The sequence below is a fragment of the Gymnodraco acuticeps genome, unplaced genomic scaffold, assembly GCF_902827175.1.
Source record: "Gymnodraco acuticeps unplaced genomic scaffold, fGymAcu1.1, whole genome shotgun sequence".
Taxonomy (NCBI): domain Eukaryota; kingdom Metazoa; phylum Chordata; class Actinopteri; order Perciformes; family Bathydraconidae; genus Gymnodraco; species Gymnodraco acuticeps.
Window position 1 is genome coordinate 80,079 of NW_022990037.1, and position 21,348 is coordinate 101,426.

The following is a 21,348-nucleotide window of genomic DNA, read 5'->3' on the forward strand; positions in this document are numbered from 1 at the left end:
TATAACCCTTAAAAATGAAGGCAATATTAGCTGCTAGGTCAAATCACATTTCCACCCATGTTTCTACCATGCCTGTATCCATTTCCGTCCTGCTGATGTAAACACTGACGTATGCTGCTGTGATTGGTCGATAACCATTTTTCATGACGCAAAGCATACACGAATTTTAATTGGCTGACTTGACGCCTGGCCCCTCCTCGCGCGGACATTTGAAAACGGCTTTGTAAAGAAGGAAGAAGAGAGACGAAGAAGGTGAGAGAAAATAATTAAAAAACGAGGTCGCCATAACCAAAACGGATTATTAAGAGGGGTGTTATTAAATGTTTGTGCGTGGGAAAGAAGCTGACAATTAAGGAAGTCAGCCAAATTGCAAGGTAAACGAGTAACCTCGCTAACTAACACAACAAGTAACGTTAGCATGTACTGTTAGCTTGCTAATGTTAGCGTCATGTCGGCGGTTTCTTTGCAAAACGCTCGTTGTAGTTATAATAATTTGACGTGACTGATATAGTAAAGCCACACTTTTTTACTCAGTAATATTTAGTACTGTCTCGTGTTGTCAAGCGTGGTTTCATTTACTTTGTTTCCGCTACCTATCGATGCAGACATGGCTCCCAGGAAAACAAGAACGACGGCCAAGGCAAAGAAAAATAGCCCCAAGACGGCTAAGCTAGAAGCCTTCCTGGAGGACTTCGACAGCGAGGGTGATTATATTTCACGTATTTTACACTGCAATTTCAATAGTGTTTCATGGCAATCCCTGACAGGCTTGCTGTATGTTGCGGAGTACATCTACTTTCAAAATGTTATTTTATATTTTAACCTCGCAGATTTAAATGCTCCTAATACTAAGATTCGTTAAATGCTTTTGTACATGTGTTTGAACCCCCCTTTTCCATTAAGAGGGAGACTCAAATATTGACACGAAACAATGGATGAATATTGGATAATAATTATTTTCTGAATCTATATACAAAAAATACCAATGTTATTATTAAGTCATTACAAAAAATGTAGGTCATGCTTTGTACTTGCCCTGACACTGCAAAGTTGAAAAATAAAGAAAGCAGTAGTCTTCTCTCCTTTCTTATCTATACCTCAGACCTTGCTGTAAAGCAATACCTTTTTAAATCTTTGGTTAACATATAAATGAAATGAATGAAATATAAAATATATATATATAAATATAAATGAAATCTGCTTATATTATTGATCAATCAGGATAGTATAAGACTATCTTTACTGGTTAATTTTCATTTAAGACTGTGCATTTTAAAGTTGTAGTTTGTCAATGTTGAGACAATGTTAGCTTCTTTATAAACTAGTGGAGTAAGCTAAAACTATTTTGATATTTTTCACAGTGAAGACCAGAGTGGAACAGATGAAAGAGAAGCTCAACCATCTACTGAAAGATGTGGACAACGGCTACAACATGGCACTCATTAAGCTCCCAAAGACTCTCCGCCAAATGCCCTGGATGGAACAATTCAGTGAGTTTACAAAAACAGTTGGATTTTAGTCCAACCAAACCAAAATCCCAATTCACGAAATGTGGAATACTGCTGATCTGGTGTTTTTCACTCCTTGAACATGTTAAACGATCGTATGATATGCACTGGTGTTACATTTAATTGTTTTATCATTGCAACTTTATTAAATACATGTTTCCTCCTCTGCAGAATCTGAGAAACCAGAAGTGGCGAATGTTAGTGTAAGTTGATTGTTTTACTTATTATATCATATATTCTCTTTGGCATGTTTAGACTCACCTCTGTCTCTATTAAACACTCATTCAGTTCTTAATAAATGTCTCCAACAGAGAGAAGAGGAAGCTGCTATTGTTGAGAGCATTGTGGCCGAGAACAATCCAGCCCTTTTCAAATCAGTCAAAAAAGGCATGTAAAAAAAAAAAGTTTGGTTTACATTTGAAGTATTTCTAATTCAATAAATAAATGTATGAAGTTGATTTGATCCCATCTATTTTGTCTTCAACCCACAGCAACAAAGAAATCAACTAAATCCACTTCGGAAGATGAAAACACCTCGGGCACAACACGGAAGGTAATGGATGATTTTGATTTAAGCAAGCATACAAAGAGGAAAACCCAGCTAAGTGTTTGAGAACATCATTAATATAAATATGGAGAGTGGGTGGTTGCTATGGAATGTCCTTTGTGTGCAATGTTCAGTCACTGGTGTTTAACGGCTTGTTCCTAATTCAGGAGAAAGCAACAAGGAAACCTCCAACCACATCAAAGAGAGCAAAGGCCCTGTCGGCCAGACGGTAAAGTGGTTCATAATCTCTTTTAGGGCAAAATGATCAATGGGTGCGTTCACACCGGAGTACTTTTACCCCGTACTTTTCCCGTTTAGTTCCGTTAGTACCCCTTATGTCGCGTTCACACCAAAAAGAGTACTTAGTGCCGGGAACTTTTACCCCCATTTTTAGTGCCTGCTAGAGAGGTGGTACAAAAAAAGTACCAATTTCTATTGGCTGGGCGAATTGCAAACCACGCCCCGTAAAACTCTAAGCCGCCATTGTATTTGCTGGCATTAGCATTATTAGCATTAGCCCCGCGCACCAACGGAGAGAGACTAACTTATGGCAACACAAAAAAAAACATGGGAGCGGTGGAGATGAGGAGGTGTCGGCATTCTGGCGATTTACTCGGAAGGCTTCAGTAGAAGCTGCTGGGAGTCCCAGCAGCTTCTACTGAAGCCAGTCCCCAACTCCGGGGACTTCCGGCCGGGGACTTCGGGTGGCAGTATACGCCGTGAAGTGGTTTGCGGCCTGCCAGTAAACCCAAAGCAGAAGACGAAGTGACGTCAGCGGCTCATTTGCATAATCTTCCCTCAGGGAAAAGTACTCCGGTGTGAACGCGATTGGTATTCAGTGCCCTGGGGTTATAAGTACTGACACTAAGTACGGCAAAGTACTTGGTGTGAAAGCGGCTAATATCATTTAAAAATACAGTGCTTTGTAAAGAACGCAATTTTTTTTCTTTCCCCCCCAAATTGTTTCGTAAAATATTTTAAACAAATGTATATGTTCATCATCTTTGTGTTGGTCAAAATATATAAGTATGTAATGCTTGTGTGTAGTGAATAATACAGATTATCTGAATTTCTTTTATACTGAATAGCAATATTGGTCTCAAAAAACCTCTGATTATTTTCACATATGGTCCAGCCCTTATCTCTTTAACCTTTTGCACATCTGGTTGGCAATTATGTCATACTAAGTTGTCTCTGTCTGGTTTCAGATTGAGCAGGAAGCCAATTGTCACTCCTGCAAGGAATATGGACTATTCTCTGATGATGGGAGCCACTCCCCTCATTACCCCACGCTTTGATCCCAGGTAAGCAGGCTTCATAGTTAAAGCTGCATTTTTAAAAATGCATAATAATGTTGTCCCTGTTTCTGCATTAAAGGCTGTCTCGTTACTAGGGCTGTGCATCTTCACTGGTCTCACGATTCGATTCGATTATCCTGTCAACGATTCGATTCAATTCGATATCACGATTCATACCAATGTGTTGCATCCTCAATTTTCTATATTACTCAGGGTTCGTACGGGTGCTTGAAATCCTTGAAAATGCTTGAAATTTGACGTGGTGTTTTCAAGGTTGGGAAAGTGCTTGAATTTTGGGAATGGTGCTTGAAATTGAGATAAAGTGCTTGAAAATGTAAATGCTTTACTTTTACAATAAATTGCTGTCTGACTGAATAGTTCGCTTTTTAGATTAAAAGAAAATAATTGCTTCACTTCTACATAAAACAGCTCCGCTGCGGCCTTCCCGCGCTATGCGCGCGACCTGCAAGTGTTTGTGTTACGTGTGACCTGGGCATTCTGATGAGTGATAGATGACTGTGTGCCAGGAAGTTGCAGTTTCAACGAGCGTTGGCTAGCAGAAGACAAATACAAGCCATGGCTAAGACGAGGGTCAAGCCCACAAGTAGCCTCCTGCAAAGTTTGCAACAAATAACGATGCGAGAGTCTGCGCTAACGAGCCACATGAAAGGTACGCCGTAGTAGAGCATTTTAGATCAGGCTAACGTTGCATGTTATGTTTGTTTAAGCTAACGTTAGCTAGCTGAATAGCGAACTCGATTGACGGATAATATTAATTGCAGGGGACAATCATTTCAGAGGAGCGTACCTATGTTATGTGCGTTACAGTCGCCATCGTGGTGTTCAGAGGATGAAGCACTCACGGCATTTCGTGTTATAGTCACGAAATATAATCTATTGATTCGACACCGAGCGATTTTGAAAGCAATGTATTTCTACTGGTAGTATGTTTCGTGCCTAAAACCAAATGTGACTTGCTCTATCGAAATCAGTCACATTGACCCGAAGACACATTTTCGTTTGTATTACTGGTCTGGGGGAAGCTCGCGAGTGTGTTTGTGTATTTTTGTGTATTGTGTTTGTTTCCCGGGGAAAACACTCACAAGAAACACCAGCTGTTGTTATGCTTGCTGTGACGTTAAGTTACTCAGTTCTCCGCTTGTAATTATGCCGAAGCTTCAAAGTTGTATTTATCATCTGAATTTGCCGAAACAAGTTTAATATTCTGAAAGCCAAGACTTTGTTTATTTGAAAACAGATGAAAACAAACTGTCTTTATATAAAATTGAAGTATTATACAAGTAAAACTACATGTTGCTTTAATCCCATGTAATTGTAGAATGAACACAGTCTTCCTTTGAAGATGTATAAGTCAGGTGTCTTGAGTAGCATTACCTACAAATCATTGTACACATTTGTAAATATTATTTTCCACTTGTTACCATTGTGAGTCTATTTTTATGCAGCTCTGTGTGATTTTGTGGCTACAATTCAGACTAATACGCTACTAGAGGTGGAATAAGTACTCAGGTATTGTACTTGAGTAACAGTATAAGTACTCAGATCTTGTAGTGAAATTATAAGTACTCAGATCTTGTACTTAGCAAAAGTAGAAGTACCAGAGTGTAGGAATACTCTGTCACAGTAAAAGTCCTGCATTCAAAAATATTCCTCAAGTGAAAGTAGAAAAGTATTTTCATCCAAATATAGTTAAAGTAGCAACAGTAAAAGTAGTCGTTGTGCAGATTGGTCCATTTCAGAATAATATATAGGATATGTTTTATAATGATTGATCATGAAAGTGTTCTCAAAGCTGGTAAAGGTGCAGCTAGTTTGAATGACTTTGTATACTGCAGGGTAGCTTGTGGATTTACTCCAGGTGGAACTAAAGATTTAACACTTGATTAGATTTCACATCATTCATCCTGATCTGTAAAGTAACAGACCCTCCGCGACATGACTGGATAGAGCTTTGAAAAGAAGCAGGTTTTACGACACTTAATATGGTCGGCTGGCAGAGGAAGTGACGTCACGCGGTGCAGCTACGTCACGCGGGGCAGGAAGTAAACAATGGAAACTGAGAAATCTCCAACGAGGCTTTTGGGGGAGGTCTTTTCTGTGTTAGAGTTTTACTCCCTACAGGGTGTACTTTGAGGGGTTTTGACTTTGCAGACTGTTTACATGCATGGACACCTTCATAACACACAAGGAGACGGGTAATAACCGGAAAAGCATGCAATGGGCCCTTTAAAATGTATGGGAAGGGTCTTAAAAAAGGTCTTAAAAGGTATTAAATTTGACTTCAGGATTCCTGCATATACCCTGTAGTTCTTATCTGCAGGTAGATTAAGCATCTTTCGATGTGTTACATTATGTGGGCATGAGAGACTTGTTCTCCTAGCAATGTTGCTAATTCTGTTTGACTGGTGAAGCCACACACAGTATAGTATTCGACATACTTATCTCATCTTATTCTCCTTCTTCCGCCACAAATATTGTCATGCTACTCGTCCGGCAGCGTTGACACGAAACACACAAATCGCAGAAAACTGCGATAATTTGCCCCATAGGAATGCATGGGAAATCCATTTGAACAGAGCTCAAAAACACCCCACTTTCATACAGATTCTGCACACTTAAACGTAGAACAAAATTACTAGTTTAAACGGTTCTCGATACTATGGACTTTATTAGACTAATTTCTCATAATTTGCCGCTGTAATGGTGCAACTAGTGCAATTTTTACTCTCTAGGATCTACTTTTAACTCGGAGAGATTACACACAGGCTTCCAAAATGCTCACCATTAATTCCTTATTTGCTCAGACTTCCCAAGACCCCCGCTGTGAGGAATCCCCACCACAAAGAGAGGGTTTACAGCATCTCAGTCAACGGCTCTCCCATCGCAGCAGGAATTAATGAAGACATCGTCATCAACGTCCCCATCGGCAACGGAGAGGTGAGCTTAGACTTTTGGATACTAAAGGACATTATTATACTTCCAAGTGTGCTGTCTAATCCCTGGCCACCTGCTGTGAAGAACAGAGGGAAGCCTTTCTCCTCTCTCACTGGGTCCATACGGTCTAGATGTTCAGGCATCAAGACAACTGCTTACTAACAGTTGTCAGAACTTTAACCCTCCGGTATCACTGTGGACGTTTTTGTCCATATGGGTCATTTTTCACTTTTCATTTTGCAATAACTTTGGTTGTGTTGGTGCAAATGGCCTGATTTTTTGTAACAAGGCTATTTTCTCGATCTAAAATCGGTCTTTAATTCACTGTGTAACAAATTGACTACGCAAATTAGTCATTCGAGACAAAAAAAAATGTCCACTGCAAAATACTTTGATAAAAACATTATATTAAAAGGTTTTTTTCACAACTTTTTTGGGTTCAATCTTTAAAGCAACTTCCGCCCTAACGGCCCGTCCACACAGCAGCTTTTGGCGATTTGTCCACCGCTTCCAGCGCGTCTCCGCCCATTGACTTTGAATGGGGATGACGTCACTTTCCCTCGCTTGTCGCCGAATTGCATTGTGGGGGGGCGAGGCGAAGATTTCCAGGATTTCCAGGATGTTGAGGATTCCAAAGTTGAACAATGTTCAACTTTTGAGGCTGAGCTGGAAGTGACAGCCAATCAGATCCGTTTATGCAAATCTGACAGTTCAAGCGCTAGCCAATCAAACCGCGTGCAAGCTGGGAGAACGAGACCCGCAGTTCATTTCTATATTCCACAAAAATGGAGGAGAAGTTAGTTATTGCGGTAGCAAATCACCCGGTTCTTTATGACCAGTCCCTATTTACTTACCGGGATACAAACCGGAGGAACCAGGCATGGGGGGAGGTGGCAGAGGCAGTGGGTGAAACTGGTAGGTTTTCGCTTGTTTGGGGATTTTATATCCAGTTTACTTCGTTGCTAGTTTACTTCGTTGCTAGCAAGCATAGACAGTATCATTAGCCAGCATGGAATGTAGCATAAAATAGCACCATAAACATTAATCTCATAAATGTTCAAAATGTTAAAAAAATAAATGTTCATCATAGCCCTTCCTATTTGACAATAGTGTAGAAGAACCGTTTTTTTTTGCTTTGTATGTCGGGGGCGGGATATTCATGTGATATTCATGTGATTGGTTGTTGGTCGCGAAATCCCCAAGCTGTCAGACACGCCCAGCTCCAGGATTTTCAAGATTTGATCAAAGCTGCTGTGTGGACACACCGTAATAGAAAATACCAAAAATGTAATCATTTTCAGGATTTTAACCCTTTAAATGCCAATTTGAATACGTGAAACCGCTGTCAAAGATTAGCAACAAAATTAATTTTTTTGCATTATTACTTTTTGCACAAAATCAGATTGAACAAAAATGTCTACTTCCAAAAACTGCTCTAAAATGACAACAGATTAATATTTTTAAAAACAATCAACTTCAGTCCTGATCAAAAATACCAAATGTTAATTTATGTTCAGGATTTTAACCCTTGAACTGCCAGTTTGAAAACATGAATTTGCGTTTTCTATGAAAAACATGCACAAAAAGGCAGTTATTTTCCATATAATGAATGTTGGGGGGGGGGTCGGCTTTTTTTTAAATTATCACAGTCTTGGATATGTCAAAGATTAGCAACAACATTTATTTTTGGTGGATTATTAGTTTTTGCACAGAATCAGATTAAACAAAAAACTCACACATTAGCCACTCGCGGACAAAAATGTCCCATCCACTCCCATTATAACCACATCTTTTGATCTCTCCGCCATACTGGTATAAAATCATGTATTTTGTAATGTCAGGGTTTTATATTGGAGGAAAATAGTTCAATTTGTCCTTTTTATTGTATATCACCAGATGTGACATTTTACCATTAAATTACATGCTTGTCATTTCTTGGTTTCTTTGCCTGTCATCACAACACGATGGTGATGAGGTTGAGATGTATGAAGGACTACAAAACCATTTAGATGGAAAAAGCCTGATGTTCACTAAAGTGCTTAGTGATCTCCTCCTCAATCACACCACAAAGGGGATGATAGCACCAGAGATTACCCCAGGAGTAACAAGAATATTTGTTGCGCCACCACGTGAAGCCATGCTTAGAGAAATGATCAGATATTTGTGGTGGAGTCTGATCGTTCTTCGTCTGACCCTTCCCCTGAAAGTGGAGAGGACACAGAGGATCCCATCCCGTAGCTGCGCTACATTCCTCTGCACTATCCTATCCAATGTTTGCTCAAACATCTGTGGCATCAACATCCCTCCAGTTTGCCATCGAACGTCCCCCATGCAGGTGTGTCATGTCGACAATACTGCTGATGATCTCAGGGGTAAAGAATAAATCAAAGAAGGATTCCACGTCATGAATTGTTATTTATGCCACTCGTAATGGCATAACGCGTGGGCCCTGAAACCAAACCTCTGGCAGCAGGAATGTAGCGCGGCGTTTCCTCGTGAGAGGGAAACCAGATTTTAATTTTTTTTTTATGTCTGCCACGATGGACACGATCCTCCGGATAGGATAGTGCAGAGGAATGTAGCGCAACTACGGGATGGGATCCTCTGTGTCTTCTCCACTTTCAGGGGAAGGGTCAGACGAAGAACGATCAGACTCCACCACAAACATCTGATCATTTCTCTAAGCATGGCTTCACGTGGTGGCGCAACAAATATTCTTGTTACTCCTGGGGTAATCTCTGGTGCTATTATCCCCTTTGTGGTGTGATTGAGGAGGAGATCACTAAGCACTTTAGTGAACATCAAGCTTTTTCCATCTAAATGGTTTTGTAGTCCTTCATACATCTCAACCTCATCACCATCGTGTTGTTCCTCAGCAGCTCCTCTGCAGCTCCTCAACCTCCTCAGCAAAGGACCTCATCGATTCCTCTGTATCAACGTGGGATTCGGGGCAGAATTGTTCCTTCTTCTCTGCCCCCATCCGATAAATGAACTGTTCGTCAAACTGTTTGGCAAAAAAGTGTTTTATCTTTGTGCTGACTCCTTTCAAGCACAGTTCAGATCCACACCAGATTCTCCTTCTCAGGGTGTTTCTGTTTCAGAGGATGAGTCCTGCAGCTGAAGTTACGGGCTGCATGATACCTCTTGTCCCACAGAGAAGCTCCTCTTCATCTTACTGCTTGTTGCGTATCACAGGAATGAAATGACCAGCCAGCCAAACTACACATATTTGAAGCTTTGGCTTTGCAGCCAGGTGTTTGTATTTACTTCAAGGAGTGTATGTATCGCTGTGTATGTCTGTTTGACATTATCAAAGGACTTTGAAGTTCCAAACAATTCAAAACATCGAGGTCAAGCTGGGTCAAGATCATACATCTGTTTACCTCAAAGACACATGAAACGGCACAAATGAAAAACAAAACGCCATGAGAGCACACTTAGTCCTGTCTCATTCTCACACACAATCACTCACACACATACAAGGTATAAGGAGGTTTAATATGTAAGAGTGTGTATGAGTTTGGGAATGAGGGAGTGAGAGAAAAAGAGAGAGAAAGAAAGATGAGGTGTAAACTGCGACTTGCTGTAAACCAAATCTACTGTATATTGTTGTCTCTGTACACACACTGTACATCCAGACACACACATTTCTCAGCTGATACCACTCTTCCACATCCATACCAACACACCTACATCATATTAGTTGCATACATGTATTCCCCCCCTCCAACATTCATTATATGGAAAATAACTGCCTTTTTGTGCATGTTTTTCATAGAAAACACAAATTCATGTTTTCAAACTGGCAGTTCAAGGGTTTGAATCCTGAACATAAGTTAACATTTGGTATTTTTGATCAGGACTGAAGTTGAAAAAAAATATTAATCTGTTGTCATTTTAGAGCAGTTTTTGGAAGTGGACATTTTTGTCCCGAATGACTAATGTGTGACTTTTTTGTTCAATCTGATTTTGTGCAAAAACTAATAATGCAAAAAAATAAATGTTGATGCTAATCTTTGACATATCCAAGACTGTTATAAAAAAAAATGAGCCAGTCCCCAGATATGTATTTTTTTGGAAAATAACTAATTTTCTCTGTTTTCATCATGAAAAGACCCAGCGGTTTCATGTATTCAAAATGGCATTTAAAGGGTTAAAATCCTGAAAATGATTACATTTTTGGTATTTTCTATTAGGGCGGAAGTTGCTTTAAAGATTGAACCCAAAAAAGTTGTGAAAAAAACCTTTTAATATAATGTTTTTATCAAAGTCTTTTGCAGTGGACATTTTTGTCTCGAATGACGAATTTGCGTAGTCCAATCGAATGATACCGGAGGGTTAACATTGTCGATTAAAGTTTGTTAATGTTTATTTATATATAATAATCAAACTTGTCGAAAATATTAGTTTATTTTGTCTTTCGCAGTCATAATTACAAGGAAATGACACACTCCATGACAATACAACACTGAGGAACAACATGTATTTTTAGTAATGCTGTCAAAATTATCGCGTTAACGGCAGTAATTAATTTTTTGAATTAATTACGTTAAAATATTTAACGCATTTAACGCATGTGCAGAATGGCCCGCCCCATACATCCCACCAGTGGCAGCGCCAGGGTATGGCTGGGGTAGGCTACACCCAGTGGCGGCTGGTGGAAAATATTTTTGGTGGGGCTGTTGATATAGTGAGTAAAACAAATTTTTTGTGGAGAAATGACCCCTTTAATTAGGACTTCTGGTGATGTAATGGCACGTTTCCAGTGCAGCGCGGAGCTCGCTTTAATGCTGTGTTCAGACCGGACGCGATGCGAATATTCGCTTCGCTCTAAACGCTCCTATCGCATCGCTCTAGTCGCTCGAGTTTCACCGCGGCTGCCAGCTGTGTTTACTCGCATCATTCAAACAAGACGCGCTGGCTCGGGAGCTACAACTACAACAAAATGAACATATTTTACCGTGATTAAATTGTAATACATGTTTCTAAATGATGCCGACGTAACAACATACTGATACCGGTTAGTAAAAACCATGAATTAATAGGCGCATTCACACTGCGGTACTTTTCCCACAAAGGTTCATGTGAACTTAGTTCATGTGAACTCTTTTATCGCGTTCACACCATAGACTCTATATATAAATGGACGTAGGGTCCGTGACGTCACCCATAGGATTCTGCAGAGTTGCCGTGAAGCCCTTAGTAGGCGGAGTCGGCCACTAACGGCTCGACGGTGTCGTCAGAGTCTAACTCCCGCCTTCTCCAAATAAGGGCAAAGAGGCGGAGCTGAGGCGGGACAGGGCGGGACCTGCTGCCAACGAGCGTGACGTTCAAGTCCTAGCTCAGGCTAAGAAGCTAAGCTAACATGCTCTCAGTATCAATCGAATGTAAAACATGATTGATGAAAGTAGTAAATCGGTCAGATTTGACCCGAAGACAACAGGAGGGTTAATGCCATATTCACTTAGTAACGCATGAACAACTTTTACAAATATTTCTATATAGTCTGTGTTGGTAAATGTCATCTAGGTTGCACATTTCCTGCTGAAATACATGCATACCAAGTCACTGCGTGGCACTTTGGTTTTGATAAAACAGTGTAGTTCCACTATATAAACGTTACATTCATAATCAAACGAGACAATCTGCAAGATAATTAGCTATTTGGTATTATTCTTAATGCTTGTCATTCACACGTTAATAAAATAAAATAAGTACTGATACATAGCAGAATAATTGTGGCGGTGCTCAGCTTAATAAACCTTGCTCAACATCATTTATTTAGCTAATACTACAGCGGGCTGCAGGCGAACCAAGTCCGCGTTACGATGCATTCCTTGATCTCCAGTTATAACGCCGGACTCCGCCGCTGGCCGAAGCTAACGGAGCCCCAGGGTGCTAGCTACGGCCGCCGGGACGCGCTAGCGAGCTAGCACCCTGCAGCCCCGTTAGCTTCGGCGGCGTGGACTCCGGCGGCCCACCCCTTTTAACATTTGCTCCCGTTTAGCATTATGGGCGTCATAGCCATATAATATAAAAGTCTTACCCAAGGCTGAATCATAAACTAAACTGTATATATGTATAAAGGGTTACGTCCTTAGCTGGCTAATAAGCTACATAACAGGCTAAGCTAACAAGCACACAAACACCTGCTAACGGGGTTAACATGTATAATATTATCATTTTACTCACCGAAAAAAGCTGAAAGTAGACTTCTTGGAAGCACAGCACGACATTTTAATTATCTGGTATTTGTAACAATATTCCCTAACAGGCACGATCACCACGAACACAGCTAAAGGATCAAGTACAGTAACTACAACTAACTAACGTTGTAGCCTCTATGGTTGTAGCCTAGCAGATTGGACAAGTTGCTGTTAGCTGACAGTGAGGCACGTATCTGTCAATCAAATTGACCACGCCCTAATGTATGCACAAACTTTAAGACCTAATATAAATATAAAGGGTCGCGTTAGAAAACAATTCACTCACAGATCCATAATCATGAAGGTGGAATCTAACTATATCGATAATAAAATGTATGGAGCCAGGGGTAGAAACATGTTTTTTTCTGCTGTAAAATCGGGCATTTTAACATGGGGGTCTATGGAAATTGCTCCTTTCTGCAGCCATTGCCTATCGGCCAATATATGAACTGCAGTGTGTGGCACTTCCGTATTGGCTTCCCGGCTCTACCCCACAGTTTGCCGCTTGGTTCACACCAAAAAGAGCCAGTACTAAAATTAGTTCATGTGAACCTTTTTACCCCCACGAAAGTCCCTGCTAGAGAGCAGGGACTTTCGTGCGGCTCTCTTGTGAGAAAAGAGCTATATTTCTGATTGGCTGGGCGGATTGCAAACCACGCCCCGTAAAACTCCCAAAAAGTTTTGTGAAGCCGCCATTTTATTATCCTCGCATTAGCATTATTAGCATTAGCCCAGCGCAGAAACGCAGAGAGACTAACTTATGGCAACACAAAATAAAACATGGGAGCGGTGGAGATGAGGAGGTGTCGGCGTTCTGGCGATTTACTCGGAAGGCTTCAGTAGAAGCTGCTGGGAGTCCCAGCAGCTTCTACTGAAGCCAGTCCCCAACTCCGGCGACTTCCGGCCGGGGACTTTGGGCGGCAGTATACGCCGTGAAGTGGTTTGCGGCCTGCCAGTAAGCCCAAAGCAGAAGAAGAACAAGTGACGTCAGCGGCTTCATTTGCCTAATCCACCCCCAGGGACTTTTTCCAGTGTGAACGCGATCTGTACTTAGTTCATGCGAACTAAAGAGTTCACATGAACTAAGTTCACATGAACCTTTGTGGGAAAAGTACCGCAGTGTGAATGCGCCTATCGCTTTGACAAGTCTGCAGACAGACGGCAGGCGAAAAACCTTTTAGAATGCTTGTTTTCTGAATGGAGCTTGGCTAAGCTAACGTTATATATGCTCCGACCGTCCACACTCACAACAACGGCCTATACAGACATAAATAAACCAGCGACTGTATTCTCCATGACACAGACAGTCTGTGGTTTGTACTTGTTTAACTTTTGTCTAGTTTCTGAACAGATCGTATCTGTTTGAAGAGCAAGCATGGGAAACAAAAGATAGCCTTTCTGGTGTACCAGCTCCGTGAGAAGCCTCGTTGATACGTTTTGTCTTTTTCACGAGCTTGCTGTGATATATACAAATCGGGTTGGTCCGGTCCAAGGTCTTTAAGTATCAATTTATCTCCCAAACTTCTCCTTTCGAAAGGATTGGAGAGTAGCTCTTGCACGGAATTGGGTGCGGACCGAGGTCCGGCGACTCCACCTGCACACCATTCTCATCCAAATACTGCGTCACCTTGGTCACTCACGAGTCTAAAAAACAACTCACGTCAACGCACGTAAGCAACGTGGGCGCCAACGTGAAATAAATAAATACAATTTATTAATAAATATTTGACGCCGCTGATTGGCTGAAATTATGTTTCGGCGGCACAGTTTACTATTGAGACTTTTGCAACGTGCTGGTTGCTGCTGTTTGTCTCGGGGGCTCCGCCCGGTAATGATAAACTAATGCCATGGGCAAGGCCAGGCAGGAAACATGTGACTTATCAGTAACTTTAGACATCGTAACACAATTTTAAACGAGATTTTATTGTGGATTATACATTTTACTGATACCAATTGTATGATATTTACCTTGTTCATTAAAAATAAAAATATAAAATATATATATATTTTAAATATTCTTTTTTATTTTTTTTTATTTTACTTTAATATTTGTTTTTGTATGTGGGAAGAGGTGGGGGGCCGGCCGCCACTGGCTACACCCATATCAAGAAATGGCTTAGCCCCACCATGAAAAATGATGTTAAAGTAAGCAAAATAAAGTCCGCCAACTCGCACCGAGAATTGCACAGAGGGCAGTTAGTAAGATTGATTTCAGCAGCCACTTGTCTGGAAATACCGAAGACCAGAAACGGTTTTGAAAACTTTTGTCACGTAGTGATCGTCTTCTCAATAGAACATCTTTGATGTCTTCTGGCCAATCAAATCAAATCAAGTTTTATTTATATAGCACATTTATAAACGATTTTTGGTCGAGCCAAAGTACTGTACATATAATAAAAATAGCCTACAGTAGAGACACTTTACAGCAAATACAACAGCACAGATTGTTCAGAATATCAGTATGAGAAAAACAACACCCTCTATCCTTAGAGGGTGTCTAAGAATCAGAATCAGAATCAAGATAACGGCGTGGTGTTGTTGCAGGAAGTCCTGACGGAGAATACTTTTGCTGTAGTACAGGGGTGCACATAACTGGTACGCAGGTTATGTGCGTAATCTGAAATGCGTACCAGCACTTGTGTCACAAAGCGCATTTGCGTACCGACGTACAGGTGAAGCTTTTCCAGAAGGCGGTTAGATCACCGGACGACAGAGTTGGTCTCCGTGTGCACAGACAGGGCGGCTGTTAACGTCAGTCTGTACAACGGAATTGTGCCAAAAAACTACGCCAACCTTCACTGGAGAACTGCGCTAAAACAGCTGATCACAACGTTCACACTCTTTGGTCACGAAGTACTCCACTAGCCCCCCCCCCTTCTACTTTCCTGAAGTACTCCCCCGTTGATAGAAATCAACACGTAATGAATTAAGACCCCACGGTTTGATGATTGATAGGTGTGTGAGCTGTCTTTCATTTTGACACAGACATTTTTTATAATAAACATACATACTGTATGTTAAATGGATATATCCGCCTTCTTTCATTTATCTTTCCATTCCCACAACAATATACATAAAGAAATGGCATATTTTGGACATAGTTCGAATGGTGATTAATCATGATTAATACATTTTTAAGATGTGATTAATCTGATTTAAGAGAGCCGAGCCAAATGATCCGGCTAACTAACGTAAAAAGACAGTATCTATAAGGGACGGCTCAAGTCAAAATTCAAAACATCCCCCCGTTCTCGGGGTGGACGCCCTCTCAGCCCTGGTCTGGCGGAAACACTGATTGATGAGAATAATGATGAAAATGATTAATCCTCTCTGTCGTGAATCATAACTGCAATATCAGTCAAAACTAGAGAATGCAATTCCTGAAGAAATTGCTTGTGGGAATGCTTTATGTTGAAAAGCTGACACTAAACTGCTATGCTGAAATGTAATGTGTAAGAAGAAAGTGAAGAATTTAGATTAAAATGAAATGTGTAAGAAGAAAGTGAAGAATTTAGATTAAAATGAAATGTGTAAGAAGAAAGTGAAGAATTTAGATTAAAATGAAATGTGTAAGAAGAAAGTGAAGAATTTAGATTAAAATGAAATGTGTAAGAAGAAAGTGAAGAATTTAGATTGAAATGATACATGAACACAGGGGGCTTGAATGTGTGATGAGAGAAGAAAAGAAAGTAAAAAGGCTTGGAAAAGCAGCAGAATATTTGAACTGCAAATGTCTGAACTAACTTGATGGCGAATGATCTGTCGCCATGGCAACGGCATTTGATGACATCCCATAATACACTTAGATGCGTTGATGGCTGCATCGTTACCAAACCTGTGAAGTTTTGGGCTGTTTGGAGTATTTTCACTGAAGTTATGAGAAAACTGTGTTTCAAGGCGAGCATTGTGTTGCCATGGCAACGTCATTTGAAGAAATCTCAAAACTGTCCCGTAAATGTCTTCAAGGCTGGACTGTTAGCACACTTGAGAGCACTTTTTGAACATTTTCATAGGAGTTATAGCGACATCATGTTTTATGGCGAGGATGTGTTTCCATGGAAACGGCATATGGTGAGATTTCAGATTTGGCGTAGAGCTGTTGAGGCATGGACCGGTGATATACAAGTGAAGATTGGGGGACGATTGGACCGTGTCTATTGGACCTATAACGACATCATGTTTTATGGCGAGGGATGCGTTTCCATGGAAACGGCATATGGTGAGATCTCAGATTTGGCGTAGAGCTGTTGAGGCATGGACCGGTGATATACAAGTGAAGATTGGGGGACGATTGGACCGTGTCCATTGGACTTACAGCCACATCATGTTTCATGGCGAGTGGTCTGTCGCCATGGCAACGGCATTTCATGACACTCCATACTACGCTTAGATGCATTGATGGCTGCATCGTTATCAAACCTGTGAAGTTCTGGGCTGTTTGGAGTATTTTCACTGAAGTTATGAGAAAACCATGTTTCAAGGCGAGCATTGTGTTGCCATGACAACGGCATTTGAAGAAATCTCAAAACTGTCCCAAAGATGTCTTCACGGCTGGACTGTTGAAGTCTGCTGCTCTGAGCATGTCAGTTGGAGTGATGACATCATCGTGTTCCATTGCACAGGTGTTTATAGTTGAGCTAATGAGGTGCCTAGACTTCAAAGGCTTCATTAGGCGCATTCACACCGCAGTACTTTTCCCACAAAGGTTCATGAGAACTTAGTTCATGAGAACTCTTTAGTTCTCATGAACTAAGTACAGATCGCGTTCACACCGGAATAAGTCCCTGGGGGTGGATTAGGCAAATGAAGCCACTGACGTCACTTCTTCTTCTTCTGCTTTGGGTTTACTGGCAGGCCGCAAACCACTTCATGGCGTATACTGCCGCCCAAAGTCCCCGGAGTTGGGGAAGGCTTCAGTAGAAGCTGCTGGGAGTCCCAGCAGCTTCTACTGAAGCCTTCCGAGTAAATCGCCAGAACGCCGACACCTCCTCATCTCCACCGCTCCCATGTTTTATTTTGTGTTGCCATAAGTTAGTCTCTCTGCGTTTCTGCGCTGGGCCAATGCTAATGCTAATAATACTAATGAGAGGATAATAAAATGGCGGCTTCACAAAACTTTTTGGGAGTTTTACGGGGCGTGGTTTGCAATCCGCCCAGCCAATCAGAAATATAGCTCTTTTCTCACAAGAGAGCCGCACGAAAGTCCCTGCTCTCTAGCAGGGACTTTCGTGGGGGTAAAAAGGTTCTCATGAACTAATTTTAGTACCGGCTCTTTTTGGTGTGAACGCGACAAAAGAGTTCTCATGAACTAAGTTCTCATGAACCTTTGTGGGAAAAGTACTGCGGTGTGAATGCGCCTTTTGTTCTGAATGAGAGATGAACCTCTTACATGTGAACGTTTTGTGGAAGAACCGTAACAGATATCTGTGAAATTTCAAAACGTGAAGCATGTCAAGGAAGTTGAGTATCTGAAGTGTAATTTTTGTGTACTTTCGGGTTAATAATGTGGCCTTTTTGGCAGTTTAACTAAAGGTGTGTGGCTGCTACCGTGAGGAAATATCTGCCTGAAATTACAATGGGCTTCAATGGAGGAATGTTGAACGTTTTTGTCACTTCATGCCCTCAAGAGGCATTTTGTTGAATTATTTTTGCTTAATTTTTCAAGTTACAAGATGTTTTCCTACGTTTATCATGAACAATTATGTCTCAGGAATGTAGGGTTTGGGAATTATGGCAGTTTTAAAAAAATATATGAAGGCACATTTCAAGATTTCTTACCCTCTAGCTGTGACATCACGCACTCTAGTTAATGTTAAAATGTGAAGAAAACCTCTAAAACAAGGTCTGAACAAATGTTAATATCTGTAAAAGTAAGAATCAGATTTAAAAGTTGTTTAACACGAATAATGTCAGAAAGATTTGTAACATTTTAAAGTTAGAATGAGGTTTCTGAGTGAAAGTATGAATGAACAGTTAGCAGTTGAAGTCGCATGAAGATTTGTTGAAGTTTGAAGAATTTCTCCATTGACTTCAATGTTAAAAATGTGATGTATTATGGGATGTATCTCTGGAATTATGAAGGTTATGAATGAGAAAAGTAATAGCCATCGATTCCCGACCGAGCTGAACGTTTTGATGTTTGAACGGAGTTTCTGCGATGTTCAATGCGGGAGAAGAAGAGGGCCAAAATAAGTCGGCGGAATAATAATACAAATTTCGTGCGTAGAAGAACAGTTAGTGGGAATGCTGTGTCAGCATTCCCACTAAATAATCATAATCAGTTATTTGTTCCAAATCGTACAACCCAATGTTTTTCTTTGTATATATGACTTCTGATCTGTAATGTGATGTGTCTCTGCAGAGTGTTCAGCTATTGGCCAGCCAGATGGACTCTGTGGATCTGTCTCTGCTGGATGAAACTGCTCTGAGGAGCATTCGTCAGCTGAAGGTATATTCATCCCTTGTGTAATTTCACCTCAACATTCAATGTATGAGGGGAGAAGTGGATGCACATGCTTTTGATTCTCATCATTGTTTATTTCCCCTCTTGACAGAATCGCCTCACCGTCCTGTGTGGAACGGAGTAACGCTACCGCCTGCTCTCGTCTTGTACATTACTTTAAAAAAAAAACAATGAGTATCTTTATTCTTATAGAGGAGATACGTGGGTTTTTACCATTTATATTTTATTGTTTTCCTTTGATAGATATTCTAAGGATCATACTGTTGCCTTTGACTTTTTATTTGGGTTTAACCGCCTTTGTGGAATACTGCACAACTGTCTGTCATTCTGGTGCTTTCCCCAGACTTTTACTCATGTTGGCAGTCTATTAAGGTTTGTTCTTTTAATTATAAACCTTGAAAGACCTGACAGGTCTGTACTCATGTACTGCAAATATGAATAGCTATTCATTCTTTGATTGTCAGTACATTTGAATCCTACATGTTGTTTCATTCCGTCATTGAGAAATAAACAATCCTCCATGTACATATCACAGATTGTTTGCAAAAACTGATGTGTGGTGTGTTTTATTTAGGGTAGAATGTGTTGGTTGATGAGATGAGTGTGGATGTGGAGCTTGTTCCAAATAATTCTGTATTTGTCATTTCAAAAGATACTTTAATTATGTTTATGTAGAATTTACTGGACAGGTTTTGTTTTTTCGACAATTCTGTTCACCAAGCTGTACCGCTGCATGGTGACCGGGAGGTGGCAGCAGATCACCACACCAGTGTGTAGTCTTGAATAAACAGAGCAGCCGTTCGGATTGTACAGAACTATTATCAAGTGTTAGTAACCCATTTGGCAGAATGGCTATTGTAACACATACATTAATACAGAATATAACTTAGTTTCAATCACAAACAAATACAATGTAGCTTGTCAATGTGGAGCCAGTTTAAAATCTGAATAGAGCCTACAACTTTCCAACATTAAGATTGTTACAGAAGTATTGTACACAAGTAAACATTTGAGGTACCTTTACTTAACCTCACATCTATGATTGAACTACTTATATTTGACCTTTACTACATTTATTTGACACCTTTACAATTCCTTTATGGACTCAGATTATTTTGCTAATACATCACATAAATAAACATTGACAACATTGTTTTTATATTGATAGGTTGAAATGTCCAGCAACAGCATACAAAGTAAAGAGGCTCAGAATTTACCAGCTTTGATAGACACTTTGTAACAAATGAATAATCCAGTAATATAATGTATTTGTCTCAAAAATGAACCATTGCCCATAACATATTACTTCTTGTAATGTTGGTCTATTTTGATGCAAAATATTAATTTTTTTACACTAAAGATTTTCAATGCTGGAGTTTTTTGTAACCGGATATTTGTCGTCAATTAAACATTTCTACTTTTACTTCTTTGGTTGGTTTTAGGAAATCAGAGTACTTCTTCCACATCTGTCCTGAGTAAAAAGGTAGTTTCATCTCACCTCTGAGCATAACAAACTCTGGCTTAGCTAATGCAAGAAGTTCCTATTGTCCTTTCACTACTTTGTTTACACGGAGGGACTTTAGTTTGGTCATGTGACCTGCTGTTGGCAGGAAGTGGCAGCTTGGCACATGTACCTGCACTCTGACCTTCGGGACATCATACCGCAGCCAATTAGAATCCCGTTTAGCTTCGTTAGGCCTGATGAGCTCGTTAGGGTTTCCACCTGGGATAAACTGGGTCAGTCTGGCCTCACCTTGGGCCAAACCAGACAAGTATAACTCTTTGCTATCCCCGCTGGATCCTCATGCATCATATGCTACCGGGCCCCTGCATGGGACCTCTGTGCCCCCAGCTGAAAACGGGCCCCGGTCCCTTCCATATGTGTCCATCTTTGGCGCTCTATCATCGCCTGTCTCTCGCTGTGCAAACTGTGTTGCAGAGGTACAAACCAAACTCTGCATCCCTACAAACGACAGATGTTGTGGTCAGCGGTGCGTGCAGTTCAGCTCCCTCGTTAGCGGAGCAGCGAGCCCTCGCGCACCTGCTCTACATATCATAGAATTTTCCTACTTTTGCTTCTAAATGGATTGGATCCTTGTTTTTTCTCCCTTTCTCTAGGTGGGTGGAAAATTGCCATTTTGCACGGATGGCTCGGTTTTCAGTAAGCACGCAGGCAGTGGCGCAGTGACAGGTGCGGTATGGATGGGGCGGATTCTGAGGTCACAGAGCAACACTGCTACATAAATCATCCGCTGAGATGTTCAGGATGAGGGACCGGAAGCTGATAGTGGAAGGGAGACACAGAATAGCAACGCTTCAATAAAAAGCAACTCTGTTTTAGCAACCCGTATCGGTGTAGGTATGTCTAAAC

At 40.8% G+C, this 21,348-nt stretch overlaps 1 protein-coding gene across 2 annotated transcripts; it reads left to right on the forward strand.

Moving 5' to 3' along the window:
• Nucleotides 1-3: 3 nt before the first annotated feature.
• On the forward strand, nt 4-19,526 carry cdca8 (cell division cycle associated 8). Of its 2 annotated transcripts, none has more exons than XM_034215138.1 (11): nt 4-252; nt 606-704; nt 1,362-1,490; nt 1,680-1,711; nt 1,820-1,895; nt 2,000-2,061; nt 2,223-2,284; nt 3,264-3,359; nt 6,179-6,311; nt 18,876-18,962; nt 19,069-19,526. In XM_034215138.1, exons 2-11 carry the CDS (start codon nt 608-610, stop codon nt 19,099-19,101), a joined length of 807 nt encoding a protein of 268 aa, XP_034071029.1. In that variant the 5' UTR covers nt 4-252; nt 606-607; the 3' UTR covers nt 19,102-19,526. The 2 variants fall into 2 exon arrangements, with proteins under 2 accessions (XP_034071029.1, XP_034071030.1); XM_034215139.1 differs by having other exon boundaries at nt 204-374.
• Nucleotides 19,527-21,348: the final 1,822 nt, after the last annotated feature.

Excerpts from the sequence above, each read along its gene's own strand:
- cdca8 (XM_034215138.1), top strand. The coding sequence starts at position 608 with ATGGCTCCCAGGAAAACAAGAACGACGGCCAAGGCAAAGAAAAATAGC. Across the intron at positions 1,896-1,999 it reads TTTCAAATCAGTCAAAAAAG|CAACAAAGAAATCAACTAAA; the intron begins GCATGTAAAAAA and ends TTCAACCCACAG. Across the intron at positions 18,963-19,068 it reads GGAGCATTCGTCAGCTGAAG|AATCGCCTCACCGTCCTGTG; the intron begins GTATATTCATCC and ends CCCTCTTGACAG.